Source organism: Myotis daubentonii, chromosome 5, assembly GCF_963259705.1.
Source record: "Myotis daubentonii chromosome 5, mMyoDau2.1, whole genome shotgun sequence".
Classification (NCBI taxonomy): domain Eukaryota; kingdom Metazoa; phylum Chordata; class Mammalia; order Chiroptera; family Vespertilionidae; genus Myotis; species Myotis daubentonii.
Genome location: NC_081844.1, coordinates 10,694,340 through 10,719,870, shown reverse-complemented (window position 1 = coordinate 10,719,870; position 25,531 = coordinate 10,694,340). Strand labels below are relative to the sequence as shown.

At 50.4% G+C, this 25,531-nt stretch overlaps 1 protein-coding gene across 3 annotated transcripts in view; it reads right to left on the bottom strand.

Moving 5' to 3' along the window:
- The window catches only part of ADAMTS2 (ADAM metallopeptidase with thrombospondin type 1 motif 2), a 278,837-nt gene that overhangs the window by 4,377 nt on the left and 248,929 nt on the right, over window positions 1-25,531 (bottom strand). The window contains exons 14-21 of one of the 3 annotated variants that reach the window (XM_059695833.1): window positions 15,761-15,884; window positions 15,217-15,297; window positions 13,379-13,545; window positions 11,891-12,050; window positions 9,777-9,909; window positions 8,785-8,992; window positions 7,173-7,302; window positions 6,270-6,359 (exon numbers count right to left, since the gene is read on the bottom strand). In XM_059695833.1, coding sequence (XP_059551816.1) covers window positions 6,270-6,359; window positions 7,173-7,302; window positions 8,785-8,992; window positions 9,777-9,909; window positions 11,891-12,050; window positions 13,379-13,545; window positions 15,217-15,297; window positions 15,761-15,884 — 1,093 coding nt within the window. The remainder of the gene's footprint in view (window positions 1-6,269; window positions 6,360-7,172; window positions 7,303-8,784; window positions 8,993-9,776; window positions 9,910-11,890; window positions 12,051-13,378; window positions 13,546-15,216; window positions 15,298-15,760; window positions 15,885-25,531) is intronic. The other 2 variants (XM_059695835.1, XM_059695834.1) reach the window with 2 other exon arrangements.

The window sequence follows — 25,531 nt, the reverse complement described above, 5'->3', positions numbered from 1 at the left end:
GCATGGGGAGCCTGACTCTTTCCTTGGAGGCCACATTGTCTCTCTTTCCCCATGTGGCTGCCTTTTCCCTAGCCTAGCTCCAACTCTGTCTGCACCTAGATTGAGTCAACCCATCTAACTCCTCTTGTTTTCATGCCCCCCTCACTCTCTGTGTTCTTTCTAAATTCCCATTTCTCTTCCTTTCCCCCTACCACTGCATTTCACATACAACACAAATATTGAGATGATTTACAAAAATTCATTCAATATGAAGGAATGAGTAATATCACAGGGGACATTTGATCTTATAAATTCTTGATTACTAACTTCAATGGGCCCCACTCTGCCTACTTGTTTCTCTGCTCAGACACTCTATTTTCCACAGTGAGGCCCCCAACCTTTCCCATACAAACCTCTGCTGTGACCTCTCTTCCCTCACTCTCCTTAGTTGACCTCATCTCCTACTGAGAGGGAGGAAGGAGGCCAGGAAGGGCAGCCATGGGATGGGAACCACATCTACAGATTCACTCTGTGCACCAATATACAGATTATCTACACCTATATCTGCAGCTATGCCAGCCCATCCAAACTTTCTGCCATAGCAGACAGGCAGGCCCCTCCATTCAGGACTCCTGGTTCTGACATTCACCTGCTGTGTGGCCACTGCTCAAGCCTGTAATTTTCCCTATAGGTGGTGACCACTTAGTTGGACACTAACCCCAAACTCCCCAAGGTTTAGATTCATGGATACAACTTCCTACTAGACATCCCCTAACCCCAACAGTCCCTAAGCTGCCTGAGAATTCACACATGCAGCCCAAACCCACAGCCTTTGCTGGTGCCATCTGTCTCAGAGAATGTCTTTCAGGCACACACCCCATCCAGCCATTTCCAAGTCCATCAGCATTTCCTCCTACACCCTCTCGGATATGTGCATGCTCTCTCCCCTCTCACCTCCACACACTGTGGCCACACTGTGGTTAGAGCCACCTTTCTGCCTGCTTATCTACAATCAGAATGTTTTTCAACTGCAAATGTGACAATGCCATTGTTCTGAGTGAAGCCCCTGCTTTGCCCCTTGTTTTCTGAGTGAAGAGCTGTCCCCATCACCTCTCTGGTTTCCCTCAGGCCTTGGACCTCCGTCTCTGTTTGGGGCTCCTTCTGGCCACAAAGCCTTTGCACATACTGAGCCTCTCGCCTCCAGCTGCCCTCTTCTCTTCTAGTCTCGGATGAAACACATCTTCCTCAGACAAGTATCGCCTACCTCCCTTAGGAGGTTAAATCCCACTTGTGTGTGGTCTCCTGGTGCCACAAGTCTCCCCTTCCCAGCACTTCATCCCAGTTGGTAAGCTCACATTTAATTGTCAGGTAAAGTGACTAATATGTGACTTGTTCATTATCCTGTAAGCACCAAATGGCAGAGGCCCAAGCTATAGTTGAATGCCCCCTTTATCCCAGAGCCTAGAAGAGTGAATGAAAGAAGGAGTAAAGGTACAAATGTAAGCAATACAAATGTGAATAACGGAGGAAGTCCAGAACAGGAAATTTATGCATTTTATAATAGCAACTTTACAGGCAAGAACACATAGAGGCACCTACTAACCAGAGGTGGAACCAGTTTGGGTCCTGAGCATCTAAGTGGCCAAACTAGGGAGGAAGCATGACTGGCTTCAGGACCCACAGTGTGAAGAGATAAACACAGATCGGCTGGTCAAGAACAGCCCTGGTCTTCCTAACCTTGAGATTGAGCAACAGGCTCACAACGTGGAGGGAGAAAGACGGACAGGTGGTTGAGGGCTGAGGATTGATTCCAGAAATCAAGTTAGAAGATCCAGAGATGTTGCTTTCAGGTTTTAAAATTGATAGATGAAATCGTACACAGATGTCCAAAATATGAGACAGATGACATCAGAATAGTCTTGTTTGAAACCCACTGGATGGGAGGGGCTCAGAGTCCCTCTCCCTTCCTTCCCCCTCCCTGGCCACTGCCCCTTTTTGGCAGGTGAACTGTGTGAAAAACACTGGTCACAGGCCTCAGGGAGACCCAGTGATCAGCTGGGGACTGGGGAGGGGCAGAGGCACTGATGAGGAGGGAGCCTGGCCTGGCAGCACTGCTGGGAGTGGGGCCACTCCTGCCACACAGCATGCCCTCTCCTGTCACTAGAGCCTTTTTTTTCACTCCTAGCAAGGTTGGTATTAAGCATCTTCCCTCACTTGTCTCCCACTAGGCTGGAATCCTAAGAAGCAGACATCACATCAGTCTAAGCCAGGGGTTGGCTAACTACATCCTTGGGCCAAGTCGGTCCCTCCAATTGGTTTGGTAAATAAGGTTTTACTGGAATAGGCATGCCATTCACTTATTATCTACAGCTGCTTTCTCACTTCAAAGGCAGAGTTGAGTAGTTGTGGGGGATACCACATGTCCCCCAATGTTATCTGGCCATTTGGAGTAAAAGTTTGCTGACTTCTGGTCAAGTGCTTGGCAGTGTCCTTAGTGCCTGGGTCAGAGCTTGACACAGAAAGCACTTGGCAACTGTTGCTGAGTGAATGGACACATTGGGATGAGCCGTCCATTTCCCTGACATAAATAGGCTGATGATAGCAGGGGCCAGGCTCCCCCCAGGGTGCCTCCCTTCTATCGGCTTACATATTGGACTTCTGGGTCTGATTTCCTTTGAATACTTGGCTGCATTGCTTTAAGTTTTTAAAAATTAAAATAAGTCAATGAATGTATAAATAATTGAGAAAGCTACTGGCCAAGAGCTTGGCTATGCTAATATCAGCCTAGATTATTTTCAAAAGAATCATTACCCATCACCCTTAAAAGGATATGAATGGTTGTGGATTTTTAAGTAGCATCTCTGAGCACTGAGACGAAGAAGAGGAAATTATACCACCGAAGGCTGAGCGACATGTACTGAGGCACTGACTGGCCCAGGATTATAACTTCAGTTTCCCAACACTCCATCCTCAGCCATTTCCAGCAGCAGCAATGCACGGCAAGACCTACTGCCTTCCAATGAACAAACTGGTGAGAATAAACCCATTGTCACAAGTTGAAGTCTGTGTGCCATTCCCACAGTCTTGGCTGTATCTGAATTAATAACCTGTGTGATTATTTGCTTAGTAGTTTTCTCCTTTAAATTACCTCATTTTTCAACTTAAATTTTATTTTAGAAGAAAATTTTACACTACTATTCATGTCAAACTATTGTGGTAAATAAGGTACAAAGAGAAGTTTTAGGTCTTCTTAAGTCAATTTATAAGTCTAATTTTTAATTCTTCAAATTCCAGGGAGAGACTGACCAACCCTGTTATAAGTGAAGGCAAAGGCTCAGGTGACAGGAGAGGGCATTGCTGTGTGGCCTGAGTTGGAAAGAAATGAGCAAGCGTGAGAGATGTCTCCGAGGTGGTCATGGAGGACAATGAGGATGAGGATCCGCTGCTGCGTGTACTCAGGCCACATTTACAGGCAACCCGAATCACCTTTGTCCCCCACACTTGGGAAAAGCCTGGGGTGGAGAAAGCTTTGTTTTCTTTTCTCTGCACCATTTCACCTTTCAAAAGATTGTGTGACAAATTAAAGAAGTGGCAGGCATCCCTCGTCTGCCCACACCTCCATCACCTTGGCTGTCCCCAAGCATACAGCACTCTGGGGGTTTCTCCCGATTTGTCCGGAAAGCAGACCGAGTGAACGCAGTTCTGTTAGACAGAGTTGCCTTGATCTCCTTGTCTCTCTTGAGCTGGAATTCCTTTCCATGGCCAGAGTACTGGGCAGGCAGGACTCAAGCCACAACTACCATGACCCCCACCCTGCAAATTGACACCTGGGGCTTGGCACTGTGCCCTGAAAGCCCATATCCATGACTTACGGTAACCCCACGTCAAACTTTCTCATTGTTTTCCTCCTCCCTGCCTGGGACCCTTCATAGGAAAGGGAGAAGAGAGATACCTACCCACAGGCAGGGCACCACTCAGGCCCCAGATGCGAGGTCCCTGTGAGACCCTACCCTTCTGTCTGGTCCTTGTTAGCAAGCTGAATAAATGCACAGGCCCTGTGGCTTCTAAGGGCAGGCGTGGCTGAGCACACACAATCATGACTATTATAGGCCAGATGTCCAGAGCCACCACTGCCTTGCCCTTCTCCTCACTCAGACTCTCCTGGGCCCGATGGGCACCTCTCCTTTCCTGAACAGAGAGCTGAGAGATGAAAGCTGCCCCGGGGGCCAGAGTGGTGGCCTGATGGTGGACCAGCACTGTCTTGTATCCTGACCTCACATTTTCACTGCATGGCTCAGATCCCCTCCAAGTGAGGACTGTAAGAGTGCCAACCAGGAGGAGAACACAGGTGTTACTGGAGGTGCTTGTTTAGCACGAATGACTCAGAACTCAGTCACAGTGGTGTATCTTCACAGGGGAGGGGCGTGTCTCCACAGTAGAGGAACCTGAAACACCTCATTTGGCAAAGGAAAGGTCAGTAAAGTCCATTGAATCAGAAACCAAGGAACTAATGGGACAGAAGGGCACTCACAGCTCGATGTGCCGTCAGCCATGGAGAGGACGAGAAGGAGCCAGCCAGCAGTGTGCCGAACCCAAGCACCCAGTTTCACTGAAATTTTTATTGAGTTTATTTGTGGGCTGCATGACAGGAAGTCCTTCCAGCGTTAGTAAGAATAAAAGGTCATTTTCACAGTCACTTTGGCACACACTCACATGGTCTCATTAAAGAAAAAAAAACACTGGAAAGCAACGACAATGGAACCTATATAATATGCCATAAATACATACAAAACACTAGTAAAATATCCCTGATAAACCAAAGTGCATGTAGACAGAGAGAACAATGCCCAGGAGTGTACGGCACCTTCCCAGAGTCACTCGTGTCACTCGCATGGCCTAGTCAAAGTTGGAAGTTAACAGTCGTGAGAATTAGTACACACCGAGTATTTACATAACAGTAATCAGTGCCAGGAGGCTGGTGTTGGTGGGGATGCTATTATATTCACAGGTGGACAGCGCTGGGTGTGCAGTGGGCGTGATGGCGGGAATGCTACACGGGTGACTTGAAGGGCCAAGAATGTTGCCCTCTGGAGTAAGGCAGAGCTGTGGGAGTGCCCACAAGGGCTCCAGCAACAGTCGGCGCCACTGGCCAGTGGGTGTCCTTCCTATACAGGTGGCCTGAGAGTGCGTGGGTCCCTGCACAGGCCAAGGGGCACAGAGAGCCAGGCCACCTGATTAAGAAACCTTATTCTTGGCCAAAGATGGATAACTTAGACCACCTCCCGCTGGACCTGCCTCCTACCTGGATCATGTCCCCCTCTGAAGCTGGAGTTAGCAGCCAATTCTGTTACCTTTCAACTTTAAGGCATTTTCTACATAGTTTGTCTAAGCAAAAAAGCAATAAAAATTGAGGTAATTCTGTAGTTGTTCACACTGGCAGGTGGCCGCATCCGCATCAGTCTCTCACTCTCTCATGCTCTCACCCCTGATGGGGCCATGTGCGCATGATAAGGAAAGGCCATTGGAGCTAATGGACCAAGAATGGGAGTGGCAGTGTGTCCCTATGTCCCACTGGAGGGACACATACCAGGCCTCCTCCGTTTGACCTGAACCTGCCTGAGGAGACGGCATGGGGGCAAGGGCTGTGTGAGTTGGACACAAAGGCCACAGGAAACAGGCCACAGTCACATGAGTCAGGAGGACACACTCAGCACAGGGTCAGCAGCAGCAGCAGCAGCAGCAACAGCAGCAGCAGAAGAGGCAGCCGGGAAGCCCCCAATATAACGCTGGACCCTTAGGGCCGGGCTACCCAGCATGGCAGCACAAACTGCAGACCTCGAGAGCCCCAGGCTCTGGGTGGTGGGTGCATTTGAAAGGGGATGGGCAGGCTTCCCCTTGACTTCCCACCTACAGCTCCAGCTTGGAGGGATGTGGCCCCACGACGTGGTCACTTAGTGGTCACATTCTCACTTTGGCTGCTGGCCCCACCAGCACCACGACAGATCTTTGACCCTTTACAAGCCATCACCAACCAGGTCCCGGACTCCCCCACAAGAGGCCAGTGCCAGGGCCTTGCCTCTGTAAGGCTGGCCCTCCCGGCCAGGTGGCCAGCAGCTCTGAAGGAGATGGTCGAGCACAGAGGCCCAGGAGAAAACAGAGTCAACCGAGCGCACTCAGCAAGAGTCAGGGGAGTTTTCCATAGAAAGAGAGGAGGGGAGCCCACGGCAAGCTCCACAAGGCGCAGGGCATGCACTGGAGGGCAGAGGCAGAGTTATAAACGGGCCGGTTACTTGACGAAGACTTCTGGACCTGCGAGTCGGGGTCCGGTCGGGACAGCCACTGAACCACATAGCTCTTCTTAGAAGGGTCAGAGATGTTTCCTAGAGGGAAGAGAAAGGGACTGCGGCTGCTGGGGCACCAGCCAGGGCTTCCCAGCCCCCTGCTCCATAGACCCTGGCATCCTTGGGAAGGGCAATGAGGGCATTCAAGGCATCCCCTTATAACAGATGGGACCGTGTCTCTCTCCCCAACGCCCTTGCATCCTGGTCTCAGCTATGGAGTAGCTATAGCACACAGGCGCTGCTGGCCTCCTGACCTGTGTACTGCTCCTCCACACCCAGTCCTGCTCCCCAGCTGAGCACAAATTGCCTGCTCCAGGAATGCAGGGACCCAGTGAATCGGGATCTACCACCTCTGCCCCCAGCTAGGGTGGGCACACCTGACCCCCCTGAGCTCCCTTCTCTGTAGACAGAACTTGTATGAGGTCTACATCTTGAGCTGTTTCAGGGACCAAAAGAGGTCACATGTCGAGCATTTGCCAATGTGTCTGTAAGTAGCCGATATTCTGGTTGTTGTCTGTGCAAGGTACAGGGCATTTGTCTTGTTGAGCCCTGCTGTGTAGTCACTGTGAGTCTGGTTCTATTTCCCAGACCAACAGGGAGTGTCAGGAAGGCAGGGATGGGCTGAGTCTGTTCCATCCTTCATCAGGGCCTGGCCTGGCCTGAAGATGAGCTGTTCCTTATATAGCCCACTATGGAAAGGGCCCAGCCCTAGCCTGGGAGGCCTCAACTTCTATTTTAAGGTCAGGGACGCTGAGTACAGGCCACTTGTGGGAAGAGCATTTGCCTGAACCAACCCCCTGGCCTTGGGGCTTGCACACTGGGGCCCAGGGAACAGAGCAACAGAGGGCTTACTTGGGCAGGGACCCAGCCTGCAGGTCCTTGCTGTCTCAGGTCGCTCCTCCCGGCAGATCCCAAAGCTGTCATCCGCTGTCCGGCAGAGTACCGGCCGCTCCTGGGTGCCATTGCCACAGGTCACAGAGCACTGTAGGTGGAGAGTCACCAGTCAAGGGCCACCTCCCATGCTGCGGTCTGGAAGAGCCCCTCACGCATGTGACCCCATAACTCGTTTGAGGTGGTGAGGGGCAGCGGGAGAGTGTGGACTAGAGACTGGCCCGGTCTCACCCCAGCCTCGGGTGGCTGCCTCAGTCTTATGTCTCAAGTTATTATGAGTTAAAGAGAGCGACTATGCAGGGCCTGGCATTTCTGAAGGCTCTGGCTATGGGATACCCAAGACCCAGAAAAACCTGCTATGCACTGGGGACCACTGGGAAAGCTCTGAGTCCCGGAGGTTTTGGCAGAGGACCATCCCCCTGACCTTTCTCCCCCCAGGCTCCCCCAGGCTCTATACTACCAGCACTCTCAATGGCCCCTCCAGCCCCTGTCCCCTTCTGCCTTTTCCATGGGAGGGGCTAGCAGGAGCAGGCACATCCAGCCTCCTGGCTCGGCTCACAGCTGGCCCAGCCGTGAGCAAGGATAATTCTCAAGTCCTTGCCCTGTGTGTGAGAAAGGGTTGACTCAGCAGACATGGTGGCTTAAACCCTACACAGTCCTAAGAAAGGCCATTTGCAGGACTGGCCCAGGGGCAGCTCCAGGGAACCAAGTCCATGGAATGCTCTGTCTGATGAGTGTTTTTCATGCCTGAGGCCTTGAGTTGCACTGCACCAACAATGTGATTTCTGCTGAGCACCCACTTTCCTGCTGGGGTCTAGAGCTTCGGTAACTGATATCATCACACACACAGGCACCGTTTGCCTATGTGACTACTCCCTAGTGAAAACCCTGGGCACCCAGGCTTGGGTGGGTTGCCTGATTGGCAGTACTTTGTGTGTGTTGCTGCATGTCACTGCTAGGAGAATTAGGTGCATCCGTGGTGAATCCACTGGAAGGAACACCTAGAGTCATGTGCTGGTTGCCTCTGGCTTTGGCCATCCCTTCTTCCCTTCCCGAATTGTGCTCTGAGCATTCCTTGTAATAACCCATAACCATGAGTGCACCAACCTCTGAGTCCTGTGATCCTCCTTGTGAATTATGGACCTTGAGGCTGATCTTGGCTGAGAGCTGGAGGTCAGTGCTTACATCAGCTCTGCCCTCAGAACTGCTCCTCAGTCCCCAAGACCATCCGTATTACTCTTTGCAGCCCAAGTCTAAGCCCTCCTTGGTTTGTGTGCCCTCCTGCCAGCTTAGCTGACCTTCTAGACCACACATCCACCTTCAGAGATAAGAACCTGGAGCCCAGGCTGCCCTAAGCCTCCTGGGAGCCCAGGCTGCCCTGAAGACACACATTCCACTGGGTTTCTGAACGGAGCACTGATTACATGGCACCACTGGTATCCTGAGACCTATGAGATGTGGCCCAGGGCATGAACTGAGTCCAGACAGAGGTGGGATGCCCCAGCCACCTCAGTCCTGCCCAAGCTTGGTTTGGGAATTGAGAACCCAGGACAGGGCCAGGAGACCTACTTACCTGGGACCAGGGTCCGGCCCGCCACTGTCCAGGACAGAGCTCACGATTGCAGGCCCGGCGGCCCTCGGGCCGTGCATCATTGCAGTGCTTGGTGTGCACGGTGCGAGTGGTGTTGTTGTGCAGTGGCTGAATGCAGCGCACGGAGCGGACCTGCATGCCTGTCCGCCCACAGCTCTGACTGCACGGCTCCCATTCGCCCATGACCCATCTGCGAGGGCAGAGTGGCACATGGTCAGTCCCCTGTGGCCATGGTGGATAGAGGGAAGGCCTCCTGCTCTCTGAGACATGGCCTTCCTTAGTCCCACAAAGGTGCCCCATAAGTTTGCTGCACCCTTGCCCGAGTTCTCGCAAATAATGAGCCCTACACATGTCCGGTGATGGGAGCCCTGGTGTGGGTGGCCATGGACAGCCCAGGCCTGAAGGGCCCTGTCAGTCTTTGTCCCTTCTGTGGCTCTGGCTCTGCCCTTTGACTTCAGCTTCTGCTGACATCATTGACCCTTCTGGAAGCAGCATCAAGGCCCTTAGCACCCAACCCCACATGCCCTCACCTAGTACCAATGTCTTCCCTGCTCAGGACCCAGATATGAAGCCCTGCCAGACCCTGGGCCTGGAGGTCAAGGTTGCAACCACTGCTATGGGCTGTCTTGGAAACATCTCCCTGAGCCTGTTTCCCCCACCTGAGCATTACCACTTGCCATCTCTAAGACGCACAGTCGTGTTTTAGCTTTGCAAGTCTGAAGCAGGTGCAGCCTCTTAGACTCCACAAAACATGGTGAGTGACAATGAACCCATACACACCTCAGGAAATATGAAGTCCAGACCACCCCCCATTCCCCCCTGCATCCCCTCCCGTGGACACAGATCCCATACCTCCCTCCACTGCAGCCCCGGGGCCGGGGGTGGGGGAGGGAGTTGGGGGGGATCTGTCCTCTACTCCCTCTAGTGGGACCCAGAGACTGCAGCCAGGGAGTTGGGCAACCCCAGGCACTCACACGGGCTGGGAGCACTCCTGTGGGTTGCAAGCCCGGCGGATGGCTTTGGGCTTCGGGAGGGCGTCACAGAAACTGCGGTGCACCATCTTGAGGTCCAGCCTCCGGCGGCAGCCATACTTGGTGAACTGGGACCCTGAAGATGAGAGCTCGAGGAGGCTCAATGGGGCAGTGTGGCCCCTCTATGGGGTGCAAAGGGGCAGATTCACCTGCAGCTTCAGCTGTTCTTCCCAACTTTCTGACGGGGTGGGGTAGTGTGCCTGAGCCAGGCCTTGGAGATGTCTAGCCTGGTGTCCTCCCAGCACCCTAGCCGTGGTCGGCAAATGGAGGCTCGCGAGCCACATGCGGCTTTTTGGCCCCTTGAGTGTGGCTCTTCCTAAGCCTTAGGAGGACTCTAATTAAGTTAATAACAATGTACCTACCTATATAGTTTAAGTTTAAAAATTTGGCTCTCAAAAGAAATGTCAATCGTTGTACTGTTGATATTTGGCTCTGTTGACTAATGAGCTTGCCGACCACTGCCCTTGGGCAAGTGAGGGTGAGAGGCCTGGGAGAGCGACCACCTTCTCCCTGGCCCCTTGATAGCCAAGACAAGGGGGAAGGATTCATTTCCTCTCCCGTTGCTTAGCCATTTGCTCCACGTTAAGTTCATATGCACCGAGGACCTGGCATGACCCAGGAGTTGGCTAAACATGGGAACATGTCCTACGAGTCTCCTCCCACCACAGTCTAGTGCAGCAGTTCTCAAATGGGGCTGATTTTGCACATGAGAACATCTGGAAATGTCTGGAATACTTAGTTGTTACAACTGGGCGAGTGTTGCTCAACATCCTACAATAAAGAATTATAGAGACAGGTATCAGCAGTGCCACGGTCACAGAACTCCAGCTTAGTGGGCAAGACATGAGGGAATATGGTGGGGAAGCCTGATCCAGTCTGGGCATCTGAATATATCACAGGAAGTAGAGGAGGAAGGAAGGGGAGGGGCTCCCAGGGGAGGAGACAGCCTGTGCAAAGGGCCTGAGGCAGGAGTATGACATGTCCAGGAGAAGCATCTAAAGCCAGGGTGAGCAGTGGAGAGGTTTGCCTGGACCTCAGGAGCCATGAGGAGAATTGTTTTTTATCCTCAGAGCAGAGGGAGCTGCTGAAGGCTATGACACCAGGAGGGACATGGTCTGATCTACCTCTTTAATAGGTTACTCTGGGGGCAAGTGAACACACAGGGCAGGGAGGGAGCGAGGGGGTGCCAGGGCTTGGAAGATGGGAATAGCAGATGGGTCTGAGAGATATGTAGAAGCAAGAATCAACAGGACACGCAGAGGAAATCCACAGGGGTTGGGGAGGCTGGGGACACCATTACCCAGGTGGAAGCACTGGGAAGAGAAACCTCTTATCTGTCAGTGACAGGGAGTGGGTGACGAGCCCCTCAGCAAACACCCTTTTGGCATCTGAGGGCAATCTGTCCTGGCCCTGCTTCTGCAGGCTGAGCTGTCATCTCCTGCTTCTGATCTTGTTCACCCCCCAGAAACATTGACCACTCTGGGCAAATCAGAACTTCCTGTATGCTTGCATGTCCTACCCAACTGTGGGCTCCTTGAGGTATGGGGCAGGAGGGACCCCTCTGTACCCAGCACTGCTGGGGAAGGTCTGGGAGGCTTTTCTGAATGAACACAGGGAGAGACCCCTGCAGAGGGGCCTTCCTACCTATCTCCAGCACAGCCTACATCTTCCCTGTGCCCTGCCTCGTGATGCCATAATAGCCCATCCAACCCACTCTCACAACAACTTCCGCCAGGCCAGCTTCTGCCTCCCGCACTGATTTAGGTTCATGTTGGCATCGACCAGACCCCACACATGCCCTCTGGCTGCTTTAGGCCTGCTGCCCTGAACACCTCCCTCCTGCTCACCCTCTGCTCCCTCCCAGGCAGGGCTAGGCCCTTGTCACCCAGACACAGATCACTGCCTCAACCTCGTTGGGACCCGTCTTCTCATGCCTGGCACATGCCTCTGGCCAGGCAGTCAGCAGGGCACTGGGGGATCCAGAAGCCCCTCCCCTAGAAGACCCTTCTTATTCAGGCCCCGGCTTTCTCGGGGCCCCACCCTGAGAAGCCTCTCACCTCCACCGCAGGGCTTGGAGCATAGGGACCACTTCTTCAAGGCCCACTCGTAGCCCACCGAGTCCTCTTCCAGGACCTGGTTGTCATCCACATTGAGCGAGTCCTCATGGATCATGTACTTGTACGTCAGCGAGATCCGGGTGTCTCCCTGCGGGATGACCTGTGCCCCCACACGGCCATGAATGTGTCTGCCCAGCTCTCCACCTCCTCGAAACCAGTTTAGAAATGTCAGTCGAGGTAACTTATAGCCCAGTCTTGGTATTCGCTGTAGGTCATTATAGTCTATAAAGTCCCCAACACTGAACCACTGCTCGCAGGGAGTTAGGGTCCTGTGAGATTCTGGCCATGGCATTCTCATCTACTGTCAACATGTAACCTTATATTTTACGCGTTTTCTATTTAAGGACCCATACTTAATATATGTTGCTAATTCCCTGCTGTCTGACTCCGGGCCAGCGCCCTGTAATGCAGGCCTGCAAGAAGCTCCCCGATGCTGCATGGGCTCCATGGGGCACGCCACAGCTGCTCATCTTGGGGAACTGCACAGAGCCCTTCAGCACTATGCCTGGGGGCCATTTTAAACAGTGAAATCATCCCATTAAAGCACAAAAATGTGAAAAATGTGGCACTAAATACACTGTGATAAGGACACTGGTTTATAGTAGGAGCTAAAACAAGAAGCAGGGGGTCACCTGGCTCCCCCTCAGCTGGAACATGCATGTCATTGCTCTGCATTTGTCTGTAAATGTCTGTGGAAATCACGCTGAGTTTTTATTTGGGGATTACAGATACATTTTAGCAAGTAGATGAATTTATCAACGCAGAAACTGCAGGTCCCGAGGCCTGCCTGCACCTGCACTGGCAGGCGGGTCCCCAACAGCATCTGGGGGTGAAAGTCCCTGTAGGGGAAGCAATCAGAGGGCATGCCCAGGGATGAGGTGCTGGGGTCTGGGTACCTACCCCCCACCACAGTGAACTCACCTTAGCTTTATCTGTAGTGGTTTGATTGTTTTTACAGATAAAATATAATACATAATTAAAATTGATTTTAAAAAAGTGATTAGAAAATCAAGCCCCTCCTCTGTACTCCCATAACCAGGAGCAGTCCACGCTCATGAACTCAGGAGACCTGGGGTCCAGTAATGCTCAGGGACAAAGGCCAGTGGTCTGGTGGTGTAACATCCTGAGCCCTGTCCGGTACTCCCAGGTGTGGTACAACTGGGATTCGATGGCAGGCATGAAGGAGCATGACTGAAGGTGGCTATAGATGTCATTCAGCAGGGAAACCAAAACCCTTATAAGGGAGAGTGCCTGAGGTCACTGGGTGCGATGTAGGGCCCAGAGCCCCACCTGGCAGCTCCATGCTTGTCCCCCACTCTGACACAAGGATGGACTGGCCAGAGAGGCCATTCCAAGCATGGCCTGAAGGATGCAGGAGGCTCCATCCCTTACCCAGTGGCCACTTGCCCCCTTGGCCTGGCGACTTACCAGCACAGCGATGGCACCATGAAGGGGGCCCATGGTCTGCAGCGTCTCACGGCCATCTTCATCCCGGTACTCCCACTCCACACCCATGGCGATGAACGATTTGGAATTGGGATCTATGTCGTTCTCTTCATTTAAAATGAACTTGCCTGTCTCTAAGTTCTTGACGGCTGAAAACAGCAAAAGGGAGCCCCCACCAAGATTACCAGGGGCAAGATCCAGGCACGCTGAAGGGAGGCCGAGGTGGGGGTGGGGTGGTGTGGGGCACATAGTTTGGGCAGGTGCAGGGAGTGTCCTTGCCAGACAGCTCAATCACCTGAGAGCCTGGCTCCTCCTTTGCCTCTTGGCCAGAACTGATGCCTTTCTGCCAGGCCCAGGGTCTTTTCTCGGACCTGCCCCCACAGACCCTGGGTGAGCAGGGGCTCTGCCCAGAAGTGGAAAGGCTCCCTCCCTACAGTCAGCAGGCACTCAGAGCCCCCGCCTGCCGCCTCAACCCCCAGGGTGCAGGGTATCTGCTGGACACTAGGGCACAATGGTGGGGCTTCCTGCCATGGGGTGAGCATATGTCCAGCTGAAAATCAGGGTCTCCCCACCCCATTTGTAATAGTGGCCCTGCCTGGGGTCCCACCAGTTCCCCATACCTCCTGAAGAGGCTTGCCCTGACTAGGGGACCACTCAAGCCATTGCAAAAATGTCTAGCAGCTGAGGACTCAGCTGGCCAGGAAGCCTCACTTCCCATAGTGTGGAAGGAGCACTGGGGAGCTGCTGGGTAACTTTAGGGAGCCCAGACAGAGCACAGAGTGAGGAAATAACTCTGTACACAAGTCTCTTATAACTCTCTGTCTACATCACAAAGTGAACCTCAGTAGTTGTTATGGGTCCTCAACTTGTCACTAACTCTCTCTTCTCTCCTGCAGAGACAGAGGACCTGGGACCTGGAGTCTTTAGCAGTCTCTTTTGGGGGGGGGGGGCACTGACTTTTATATCTGCCTTCTGTTTCAGGCAAGTGGTACTAGTTTTGCATTTTGGGTAACAATATAAATTTTCTTCTTAAAGTAACAACAGAAAAAAAAATGACTATTAAAAGAAAATGGACTCTGTCATGTCTTAGCAGGGATGCTGGATGGTGAGGTCCTGAACCAATCTGATCCCTGCGGGACACGGAAGAAGGTGGGCCCCAAATTGGGGGAACTTGTCCAGGATCTCCCAGCGGCCCCCTGCATCACTTTTGGGCCTCATGACTACCCAGGAGGTTGGGCACAGATGCCTTTTTGGGGAGTGGGTGAGGATGGGTGGAGCCCCAGCAAAGAGTCCCAGGAAGCTTCAGTGAGCAGAGTCCCTCCCGCAAGGGTTGCCACGTGGGAAGGGGCATCCAGAGTTGTTGGAACATCTGACATTTCAAGAGTGGCCAGAGATCTCTACTCTAGATAGAATCTCAGGAATTTAAAAGTACACTAATGGAAAAATATGCAAATACACTGTGGGAGGCCATCCTCCAGCTCAGGCGCTCTGGGTAGTGTGTGTGGGGAGGCTACTCAGGACTCTCCTGCTTGGAGACCTGCCTGCCTTCCAGTGGGTGGGGGGAAGCTCCCGTTAGCCTTGAGATGGGGAGTCATTATTGTGGGCTGGGGGTGTGTGACACATATCCCTCCACAGCTGCCAGGAGCCCTCTGATCCAAACACACGGTTTCTCTACCAAAAGGTGAATCCAGAAAAGGTCCACGACATGGCTGAGCCAGGGACAGGGAGTCTCTCCAATCGAGCTTCCCACCCCCGGGGCTCTGCCCATACCCGGTAAAGCCAGCTGTAGATCTGCTGCCTTCCTGGGCTGTGGGACTCACCCAGGTGATGGCTGGTAATGTATGCCTCCTGGATGAGCAGGTGCCTGGCTCCTGTGGGGATCTCAAACATCTTAATGTAACCTTTGTTGGGATGTGGGGAGACAAAGACAAATGAAAGGAGAGGAATCACTGGGGTGCAGACAAGGCACGGAGGGCCTTGCCCTCAAAGATAGCTGCAGAGGCCCCAGTGTTTTGACTGTCCACCCAGAAAGGCAGCTAAGGGACAGGGAGCAAGGGACCCACAGCTGCCTCACAGCCCTAAAAGGCAGGAGAAGGGTGGCCTCAACAAGCCCCTGCCCTCAAATAGACATCTGAGACCCACCGTATGTACCTATACTTTGGCATCTTCTTCCCTGAACCCTCACCTGGGCCCCCACCCACCCTGGAACTTGGCTCAAGCTGTCCTGATTTAGGTTCTCCCACCACCTCACCCTTCCAGAAGAGTCATGAACCCAGACAGAGCCCCAAGGACAAGCATCCCATGTCCACTGAGCAGGTGCTGTAGACATTCAGGCCCCAGGGCCAGAGGGAGGGGCTCACTCACCCAGCTTCTTAGGTGAGCGTGTGAACATGCCTTTGACCACTTTGCAATGGCTGTTGTCCCCTCCACACACACCGCACTTGTCTTCTTGCTTGTTGGAGCCGATCACTCCATCACAACCCACCTTCTGTGAGGGGGAAGGGGAGTTGCAGTGTACACCAAGGCCCTCCCCACTTGGGCTCTGGCTTGACTGTGCCCCCTGGGCATTAACACCTGTTCCCTGGGTATCCTCTTTTTAGCAGTTCCCAATGCAGAGGAAGGAGACAGGGCTTTGCAGAAAGACAGACCCCATATGCCCACATGAGGAACAGTCCCTTCCTCTCACTCATTCACTCATCTAGACAGTATGACTTCAGAGGGCTTGGCACAGCCTAAACAAGGCCACATCCTGAGACTGTCCTGATTGGCAAGCTGGCCTCAAAATAAACATTCCTGCCCTGAGGGCTGTAACTCAGACCTGGTCTCTGTCCCTTGCCCAGGGCCACACAGCAAGGCCCTCCAGCAGCCACTCCAGGGCACCCAACCACAGCTTAGGCCTGGATGCCCCAGCCTTCACATTGCCCACAGGAACACAATGCACTCTTTAGTCTATCTTCAGGTGTCTACACAGGAGGTGACAAAAGTTGGTAAGAAAACTTTTGCCTTCATTCTCTTGTGGCAGGAGAGTAAGAAGCTAGGGAAATTCCTTGGCAAGTGGAATAAGGGAAATTGAGACAAAATAATTAAATAAGGCCAAATGATTTGAGCAATTTATAGCCAGCTAATGAATCACATGTTTTATCTTCCCTAATCAAAGACACTTAAGAACAATGGTTTACACATTCTAGACTATCCTGGGACAGAACAGCCTTAGTCCTGGTTCCTCTTCAATGATGTTCTTTAAAACTAACTAGATAACCCTGACCCCTCTATACACACACATTGTGATGAATCAACACATTGAAGGACACATCTGAAAAGCTAATGAATATTCTGTTAAGACCCTCCCCTAGGGTTACAGCCAACTAAAGGAAGATAAGACGTTTCAAGACAAAGGAATCAGAGTCACCCACACCTTGTACCTCTGTTCCTTTTCTCCTAAACTCTAAGGCAGTGGTTCTCAACCTTCTTAATGCTGCGACCCTTTAATATAGTTCCTCATGTTGTGGTGACGCCCAATTTCATTGTTAAAAATTGTACATAATTAAAGCATAGTGATTAATCACAAAAACAATATGTAATTACATATGTGTTTTCGGATGGTCTTAGGTGACCCCTGTGAAAGGGTCGTTTGACCCCAAAGGGGTCGCGACCCACAGGTTGAGAACCACTGCTCTAAGGGACCTCGTGAAACTTGCAACCAGGGTAGTTGTGGGCAGCAGCAGCTCATCCCAGACTTACTCCCTGAATCTGTCTCCAAGGCCCCCTTTTTCTCTGACTTTCTCCTGTTGCTTCTCCGACCTTAAGCCTTTGTTTCATTGTCCCCAGTTTTAATAAACATACTTTTGAAAACACCTGGACTCATGTTCTGAAATCTTTCCCATAGAAGGTCAAGAACCCATACACTACCAGCAGGCCTGAGGCAGACCTGCTCCAGGTCCAGACCTCATGTGGTAACTCAACAAATACTCTCAACACTGCTCACTCCAGTGGCAAAAATTATTTCACACTGAGTGGGGACCTTCCTTTTCTCAGGGTCACCTGGTAGAAGCAGTAATAAATTCAGGTTCTTTTACTCTCTAAAGCCCTGGCAGCACACCATTCTACAGAAGCTAGAAAAGGAGCAGCCCTTGCATGTTCATGGCTTGACACCATTTTTATACCAATATCCACATCCACAGCTTTTCTAGCTTAGCAGGGACAATGACCTAGAGTGTGCCATAGCATTGCATGTTTTCCCTGGTTGCCAGGAAGCTCGGAGCCAATTCTCCTCTACCACCACCTCTGAAGAGACCCTCTTCCTCCAGCTTTGGTCTTCCATTTCTGACTTTTATCTCACAAGGACCTTTGAGGACAGGGACCCTAACCCATAAAGGGGCTACAGAGCAGCGGTTCATGCATCTGAATAGAATTTAACAAGTTTTGGTTTTATTGATTTGTATGATCATAAGCCTTTTGAATTAATTTTGGAAGTGAGCAAGGTGAAAACAAATAAATAAAATGAACATGCTTATTTTTATTTTAATGATTTATGAGGGGAAAAAATTAACAAAGGAAGGGAACAGGATAAATTGGGGGGGGGGAAATTGATCTTTTAAGGCAGGGGTTCTCAACCTGTGGGTCGCGACCCCTTTGAGGGTCGAACGACCCTTTCACAGGGGTCACCTAAGACCATTGGAAAACACATATGTAATTAAATATTGTTTTTGTGATTAATCACTATGCTTTAATTATGTACAATTTGTAACAATGAAATTGGGGGTCACCACAATATGAGGAACTGTATTAAAGTGTTGCGGCATTAGGAAGGTTGAGAACCACTGTTTTAAGGCATAGAAGTCTGAGCTGAAACCATTAGATCTGTCACTTCCTGGCCATGCAGTCTTAGAGGAACTCTGAGTTGGTTTTCACATCTGTAGCATGGAGTCAGAGCAGCCCACCCTGTCAGGGATATTGTCAGGGTGAGAGGAGATAATCCTTGTAAACAGTCATGTGCTGCCTGGCTCAGAGTATGACCTCAGTAAGGGATGGAGGTGATGCTGAGGGGGACAATGGAGAGGAAGAGGATGGGAGAAAACCCCTGTTCAGGCTAGGGCTGTTGTGACATTCTGATCTATACTAATAAAAGAGTAGTATGCTAATTAGACCGGACGTCTTCTGGACGACCATCCAGATGTCCTTCCTGACAAAGCCGGCCAGGCGAAGCCGCCCTCCAGCGGTCCTGGGTGCCAGCGCCTGCGGCTGGCTGTGGCCAGGGAGATGGAGAAGCCACCTGCCCCGAGGTCCCAGGCCGCAGCCAGCTGGAGAAGCCACCAGCCCTGTGGTCTAGGGCGCCAGCGCCTGCGGCTGGCTGTGGCCAGGGAGATGGAGAAGCCGCCTGCCCCAAGGGCCCAGGCCGCAGCCAGCTGGAGAAGCCACCAGCCCTGTGGTCCTGGGCGCCAGCACCTGCGCCCAGGAGATAGGTTCCCTCTTCTCCCACTGCAGTCATTACTCCAATATTCCCCTTTGAATTTCTCTCTGCTGCCCCGACCCAACTCCACTTTTCATCTGAAGGATAAGGAACAGAGAGAGCAGTGTTAAAAGCTTACATTTTTAAGCAGGTAAGGTTGGTACTTAAACATATAAATGGAAAACCAGAGTCCTTAAGGTAACAAAGGCTAGAAAGGGAGGGGACAGGGACAGGGCATGACATATTATATCCAGCAATCCATGTGGGGACTGAAAACTTTGCAATGATGACAATCAGTGAAGATATGAATCAACTAAAATAGTTGACAGGGACAATTCTTCCATCTTTGAAAATATCTACATCAAGTCTGTTTAAATAGAATTTCATCTGCATCATATAACACATTCTGACAAGACCACTGCCACCAATGTGGTCAGTGTTGTGCTGGTAAATGTTTAACAACTGGCTCTCAATCAAAGAAAACAAAAGCCTGATTTATAGTATCTGCCAATTTCTGTGGCATAAATTCTCTATCCATGGCTGATTTTGGCTGCTAATGTGATGCCACTAAATGCAGAGCTGAGGAGAAACATGCAGTAATACATTATTATATTCCACCAGAAAGACCCAAAATATATAAATAATGTCAAGAGTCAGAACAGTAAAGTATAGTAAATAATTAAGGCGTGATGAATTTAGAGTATGTATTACCTTTGGTTTTAATGTAATTTATTCATTTTTAAGATTATATAATTTATTTTTTAATAATGACCATGTTTAACAACCAGCTTGCAACATTTCTGAAAATTTGTGAGCCAGTAAGAGCAGGCTCTCTAGCACAATACTGAGTGGAGTGTAATAGTTAAAGAGCATGGCTCATGGATTTGAAATGAGACTCAGCCACTTTCAGGTTTTACTGGTCAAGTTACCTGATCTCTCTATACCTCAGTGTTCTCATCTGTGTCATTATAGTACCTACTGTACGGAGTTGTTGCAAAGATAAAATGAAATCTGTGTATGACACAGCACAGTACCTGAAATAATAATTCACTCAATTTGTTATAAACTTACTACCTCAATACATTGACAAAATTACTCTACTCATGCTGAAAGAATGAAATTTTATTGATGAGAAAAATATATTATTTTGTGATCTACATGGAGACAGTCAATTTTGCTTCCTAGACAATAGATGGTAATCTACTACTAGAAACTGCAAGGGGAAAAATGACCTCAATCAACATGATTGAGGCAATGTATTATTAGCTGGATCATAGAGCAGAGAGGATGCCATACATTCTGGGATACATTTGCAGTAAGAGGCTTCACCTCAGGTATTAATTCCTTTTTTTTTTTTTTTTTTTTTTTTTAAGAGACCGGGTCTCGCATTGTTGTCCAGGCTGGAGTGCAGTGGCTATTCACAGGCGCGATCACACTACTGATCAGCACGGGGGCTTTGACCTGCTCCTTCTCCGACCTGGGCCGGTTCACCCCTCCTTAGGCAACCTGGTGGCCCCCCCCCCCCCCCCCCCCCCCCGCTCCCGGGAGGTCACCATATTGATGCCGAACTTAGTGCGGACACCCGATCGGCATAGTGCACTACAGCCCAGAACTCCTGGGCTCAAGCGATCCTCCAGCCTCAGCCTCCCGAGGAGTAGCTGGGACTACAGGCGCGCGCAACCGCGCCCGGCTCAGGTATTAATTCTGATCAACTAAGCATCAGACTTAAGATGAATGGTGAGAAGGATTCTGAGACTGCTTCTAGACTTAGCAGGAATAGAACTTTAATACATAAGCAACAGTTACTATGGTTAATGATGGCAAGAAAAAACACACCATGATACTAATAAAAGGGTAATATGCTAATTAGACCTGCCATCTTCCGGAGAACACCTGCACATCCTTCCTGACAAAGCCAGGCCCAGGCGAAGCCGCCTGCCGGTGGTCCCGGGCACCAGTGCCTGCTCTGGCTGTGGCCTGGGAGATGGAGAAGCTGCTCACCCCACAGTCTCAGGTGCCAGCACCTGCAGCTGGTTGCGCCTGAGAGACAGAGAAGCTGTCTGCCCCACGGTCCTAGGCCACAGCCAGCCGGAGAAGCTGCCCGCCCCATGGTCCCAGCACCAGCACCTGCAGCCTGAGCAAAACCACCGGCCCACCATCCCCTTGGCTGCAGCCAGCCCGGGAGAAGCCGGCCTGGGTCCCAGTGCCTATGGCTGGCCAGAGGGAGGGAAGCCCAGGTCCCAGGTGACTGCGGCCGGCTGGAGGAGAAAATCCTGGGTCCTGGGTTTGAGGCCAAGGCAGAGGTAGTTAGGGGCAGACAAGCCAGCAGGGGAGCGGTTAGGGGCGATCAGGCTGGTAGGCAGAAGTGGTTAGGGGCAATCAGGCAGGCAGGCAGGCAAGCAGTTAGGAGCCAGCAGTCCCGGATTGTGAGAGAGATTGGGCTTAAACCAGCAGTTGGACATCCCCAGAGGGGTCCCAGATTGGAGAGGTTGCAGGCCAGGCTGAGGGACACCCGCCCCCCCCCCCCCAAATTTTGTGCACCAGGCCACTAGTTTATAATAAATACATATTTGATCTTTAGCCATTTCTGGCACAGAGCTAAACTGCTAGGAATTCCCTGTGCTGAGATCTCCAAAGGTGCAGTTTGTTATGTTAATGAGGTGGCTTTTGGCCCATTAGAGGATGGGGAGCCAGCTACTCAGAGAACCAATCATGTGATGGGGGATGTAAGTTTCATTCCCACTCCTGACCTGCAGGGAGGAGCTGGAGATTGAACCAATCACCAATGGCCAATGATATAATCAACCATATTTTAAAAATATAATAAATGGAGCTATTTTAAAATGGAGCTACAGCTGCCACTCCATGGATACTGTCTTGTAGGTCTTCTTCCTCAAATTTCTGGAATGTTAACATAGGGCAGAATAACTGTGTCCCAGAGAACTGCTCACAAAGCTAACAAGAAAGCAGTTATTATGACTACCAGACTGATGACTATTAGACTGAAAATTAAAAGCACTGTTTAGAATTAACATCACTATTATGTTATCTGTATTAATATAAATGTCTTCCTTCTATTGGTGCAATTGTTCCCCCTCCTTATCTCATAAATACCCTTTGCCTTTGTCTTCTAATTGAAACACTATTGGGTTTCTGCTTGAATCAGTGATTCCAGAATAGCTATTTCTTGATGCTTATTGCCTCTTACATTGAAAGACTTTTTATTTTCAGGTTAGCATATCTGGAATCACAAACAGGATTAAAATAGGTCTCACCTGCGTGATCCAGCATCCCTAGAACCAAGTACGATACCAACAAAGTCTCTTTTGGGCTCACTGCTTCCTTGGACTGTGAAGCCTTCTTAGGTTCAGACCGCCCTTGTTTTTTGGTTGAGGTCAAATGTCTTTCTCTGAGACAAGGTTTTTCCTTCAAGGGTGGAGGTGATAGCCCCAGGTACTGGCATGTGGTGTGATACCTCAGGAGTAAAGGGATGCTGTTTCCCTCAATACATTGGCATCATTTAATTGTGCTCCCCTGTTTCCTTTTCTTGTCTCTGTTTGTTATGTTGTTTGTCATAAGAACAATCCTATATAATAAAAGGCTAATATGCAAATTGCCCCCTTGACCGGGAGTTTGACTAGGAGTTCAACCAGGAGTTTGACCAGGGGCCAGGGCCAGCTGGCCAACTGCCTGTGGCGCCTCCCCCCGGCCAGCCTAGCCAGATCAGCCCAGATTGTGGTGGGCAGGCTGGACCTAACCTGTGCACAAATTCGTGCACTGGGCCTCTAGTCTATATAATAAAAGCCTAAGTAACCATTAGGGCAGAATGACCAGTATGACCGGTCATTATGATGCACACTGACCACCAGGGGGCAGATGCTCAATGCAGGAGCTGCCCCTTGGTGGTCAGTGCGCTCCCACAGGGGAAGCACCACTCAGTCAGAAGACGGTTCATGGCTGGTGAGCACAGCGGCGTGGCGGGAGCCTCTCCCACCTCCATGGCAGCACTAAGCAGCAGCGAGCCGAGTGGTAAGGAGCAGTGAGCAGGCAGGTGGTAAGGAGCGAGTGGTCCTGGACATCCCTTGAGGGGTCCTGGATTTCGAGAATGTGCAGGTCAGGCTGAGGGATCCCTCCCCTCCAGTGCACGAATTTCATGCACCGGGCCTCCAGAATTTCCTAAAAGAAGAGGAATACTAACCACTCTGGGACAGTGAAATACATTTAGTTAATTAATAAGTGAAATACATTTAGTTAATTAATAAGTAAAACTGTCTAAATAACTTCTAAGTGAATCATAAAAGAAACTTTCGCCATCTGAGCAGATACTATAAATTTTCTTATTGTTTGTCTTGCCTAAAACCTGAAAAGATAGTTCAAAGAATCTAATAACTTTATGATCAGAAATTTGGCAAAATTAGAGCCTAATAGAATTTTTTTGAAGTCTTCTCAGTAACTTCCAAAGTCTTCCTGCAGATATCAGAAACGTAAACATAGCCTATAACTGCCTGAAACTAAACAAACCAAAGGGGGGAAAATGGGAAAGAGAGCTTTTAAAAACACAAGAAGCTAGGTTTTCAAGATGGTGGTGTAGTAGGTGAATCTTTCTTAAAATTCCTCCGAGGGCCAAACTGGAAATAAAACTAAATTGGGGAACATTCACCTGGAATTACCAACTATGGACTAGCTGAAGAGGAGACTTTAATAAGGAAGGGCAAAAACCACCTGGACTAGCAGGAAGGGGAGGGTTGCGAGAAGGGCTGGCCCAGCTTCCATGGCAATGGATCAAGGGTGAGGAGGGATCTCTCGGCTGCGGAGATATCCCTGGGGTCCAGGCCCAGATCCCAGGCAGGCTTGCCAGTCCAGAACACCAGAGCCGAGAACAGCAGCCCACGTAACATCCAGCCGTAAAAGGCAGCAGGGCTTCTGGTCACCAGGGAGACCAGAGCAGGTGGGAGATAAAGCCTCATTTTTTTTTTCTTCCTTAAAAAAATTAAATAAAAATCCCAGAACACGGGATTTTCATTTAAGGCTTTGCTGGAGGGAGGGCAGTGAGGGTTAGAGTTGCGTGAGGAGAGGCTGGGATGGGAAGCATTGTGGGGAGATGTGAAAAAGCAGCAGCCCGGAGACCTGCAATTGGTTGTCCCCCACCCTATACCACAGCAGCCATTTTTCTGAGAGGAGCAGGCTCCTCCCAGCCAGCAACATCTTGGGAAAAGGCAGATACCCTACCCTTGGGATGCCGCTCACCCCACCCTCAGGACTCCCACTTGCCCCACCTTGCATCTTGACCCTGTGGAGGAGACAGCAGCAACAGCCAAGCCTATGGGTTTGAAAAGACGCAGGGGGCATCAGTGACTGGTTTTGGGGTGGGGCCATTTCCCCCACTATCACTGGAGAGCTAATAGAAATTCCTGGCTTCCAGCAGGCCCACTGGACTGCATATGAGGGGCTCCACCCTGCCAAGGTCAGAGAACTATTCTGGAACAGTCTCAGATGAGTGACTATGAGAAATGTGAATGGCACCTCCCCCTCATGAGAGAACCAGAGGTCTCATACTCTAGATTCCACCAAAAGCCTTTCAGAAACAGCCTTTACAGTGACTGGAAGCAGAGGTGGGTGGAGGCAGAGCCTAAGGAGCCTTGGGATGTTTGCTGACCCATCCCTGGACCCCATACTGCTAATCCAGCCCTAGAATGCAGCTTGGCCCCATGTTCAGCTAAGCCCTGTGGGGACTTCCATGAACTGTGGATCACTTGAAGCTTTGAACAGGTTGCTGAGAGCCTGGGCAGCTTCTGATAGTGGCTAGCACCAAAGTACCACCTGGGAGGCACAGAAACATCAGACAAAAACAGCCTCAGTCAGCATAAGAGCAGGCTCCAAAGGGAGCTACCAGGAGGCACTAAACTCTTCTGAGACAAACTCCACTTTCTCTTTTTTTGCATTTATTTTTTTATTGCTTTGTTATTATTTTTATTTCTCCCTTTTCTTTCATATCTCTTATTTTTCTCTTTCTCTTTCTTACTCTTTTTTCTTCTTTCTCCTTTTTGCTCTTTATTCCTTTCATTATTTTTGTCTTTCTTCTTTCTCTTCTTTTTTCCTTTTCATTCACAATTTTTCCATCCTCTTTCCTTTCATACTATTTTCCTATTCTTCATTCTTATTTTTTCTCTCCATTCTTTCCTTTCATATTTCTTTTTCTTCTACTCTTTTTTCTTCTCATATTTTAAATTTTCTTTTCTTTATTATTCTTGTTCTCTTTTCTTTTGTGGTTGTTTTATTTGTTGTAGGGGTCTTTTTGTATGTTTCTGTTTTGTTGTGTTTTATTTTGTTTTGTTCTGTCAGCACTTGTATAACAGGTCACACAATGTGGTTAGGGTTGAGCCTTACAGTCAGCCAGCCTGAGGGGAGATCCCACTCATGAATGGGACAACAGCAATCAAGACCCAGTTACAGCCGAAACCGGTTTGGCTCAGTGGATAGAGCGTCGGCTTGCGGACTGAAAGGTCCCAGGTTCGATTCCGGTTAAGGGCATGTACCTGGGTTGCCGGCACATCCCCAGTGGGGGATGTGCAGGAGGCAGCTGATCGATGTCTCTCTCATCGATGTTTCTAGCTCTCTATCTCTCTCCCTTCCTCTCTGTAAAAAATCAATAAAATATATTTAAAAAAAAAAAAAAAAGAAAAAGA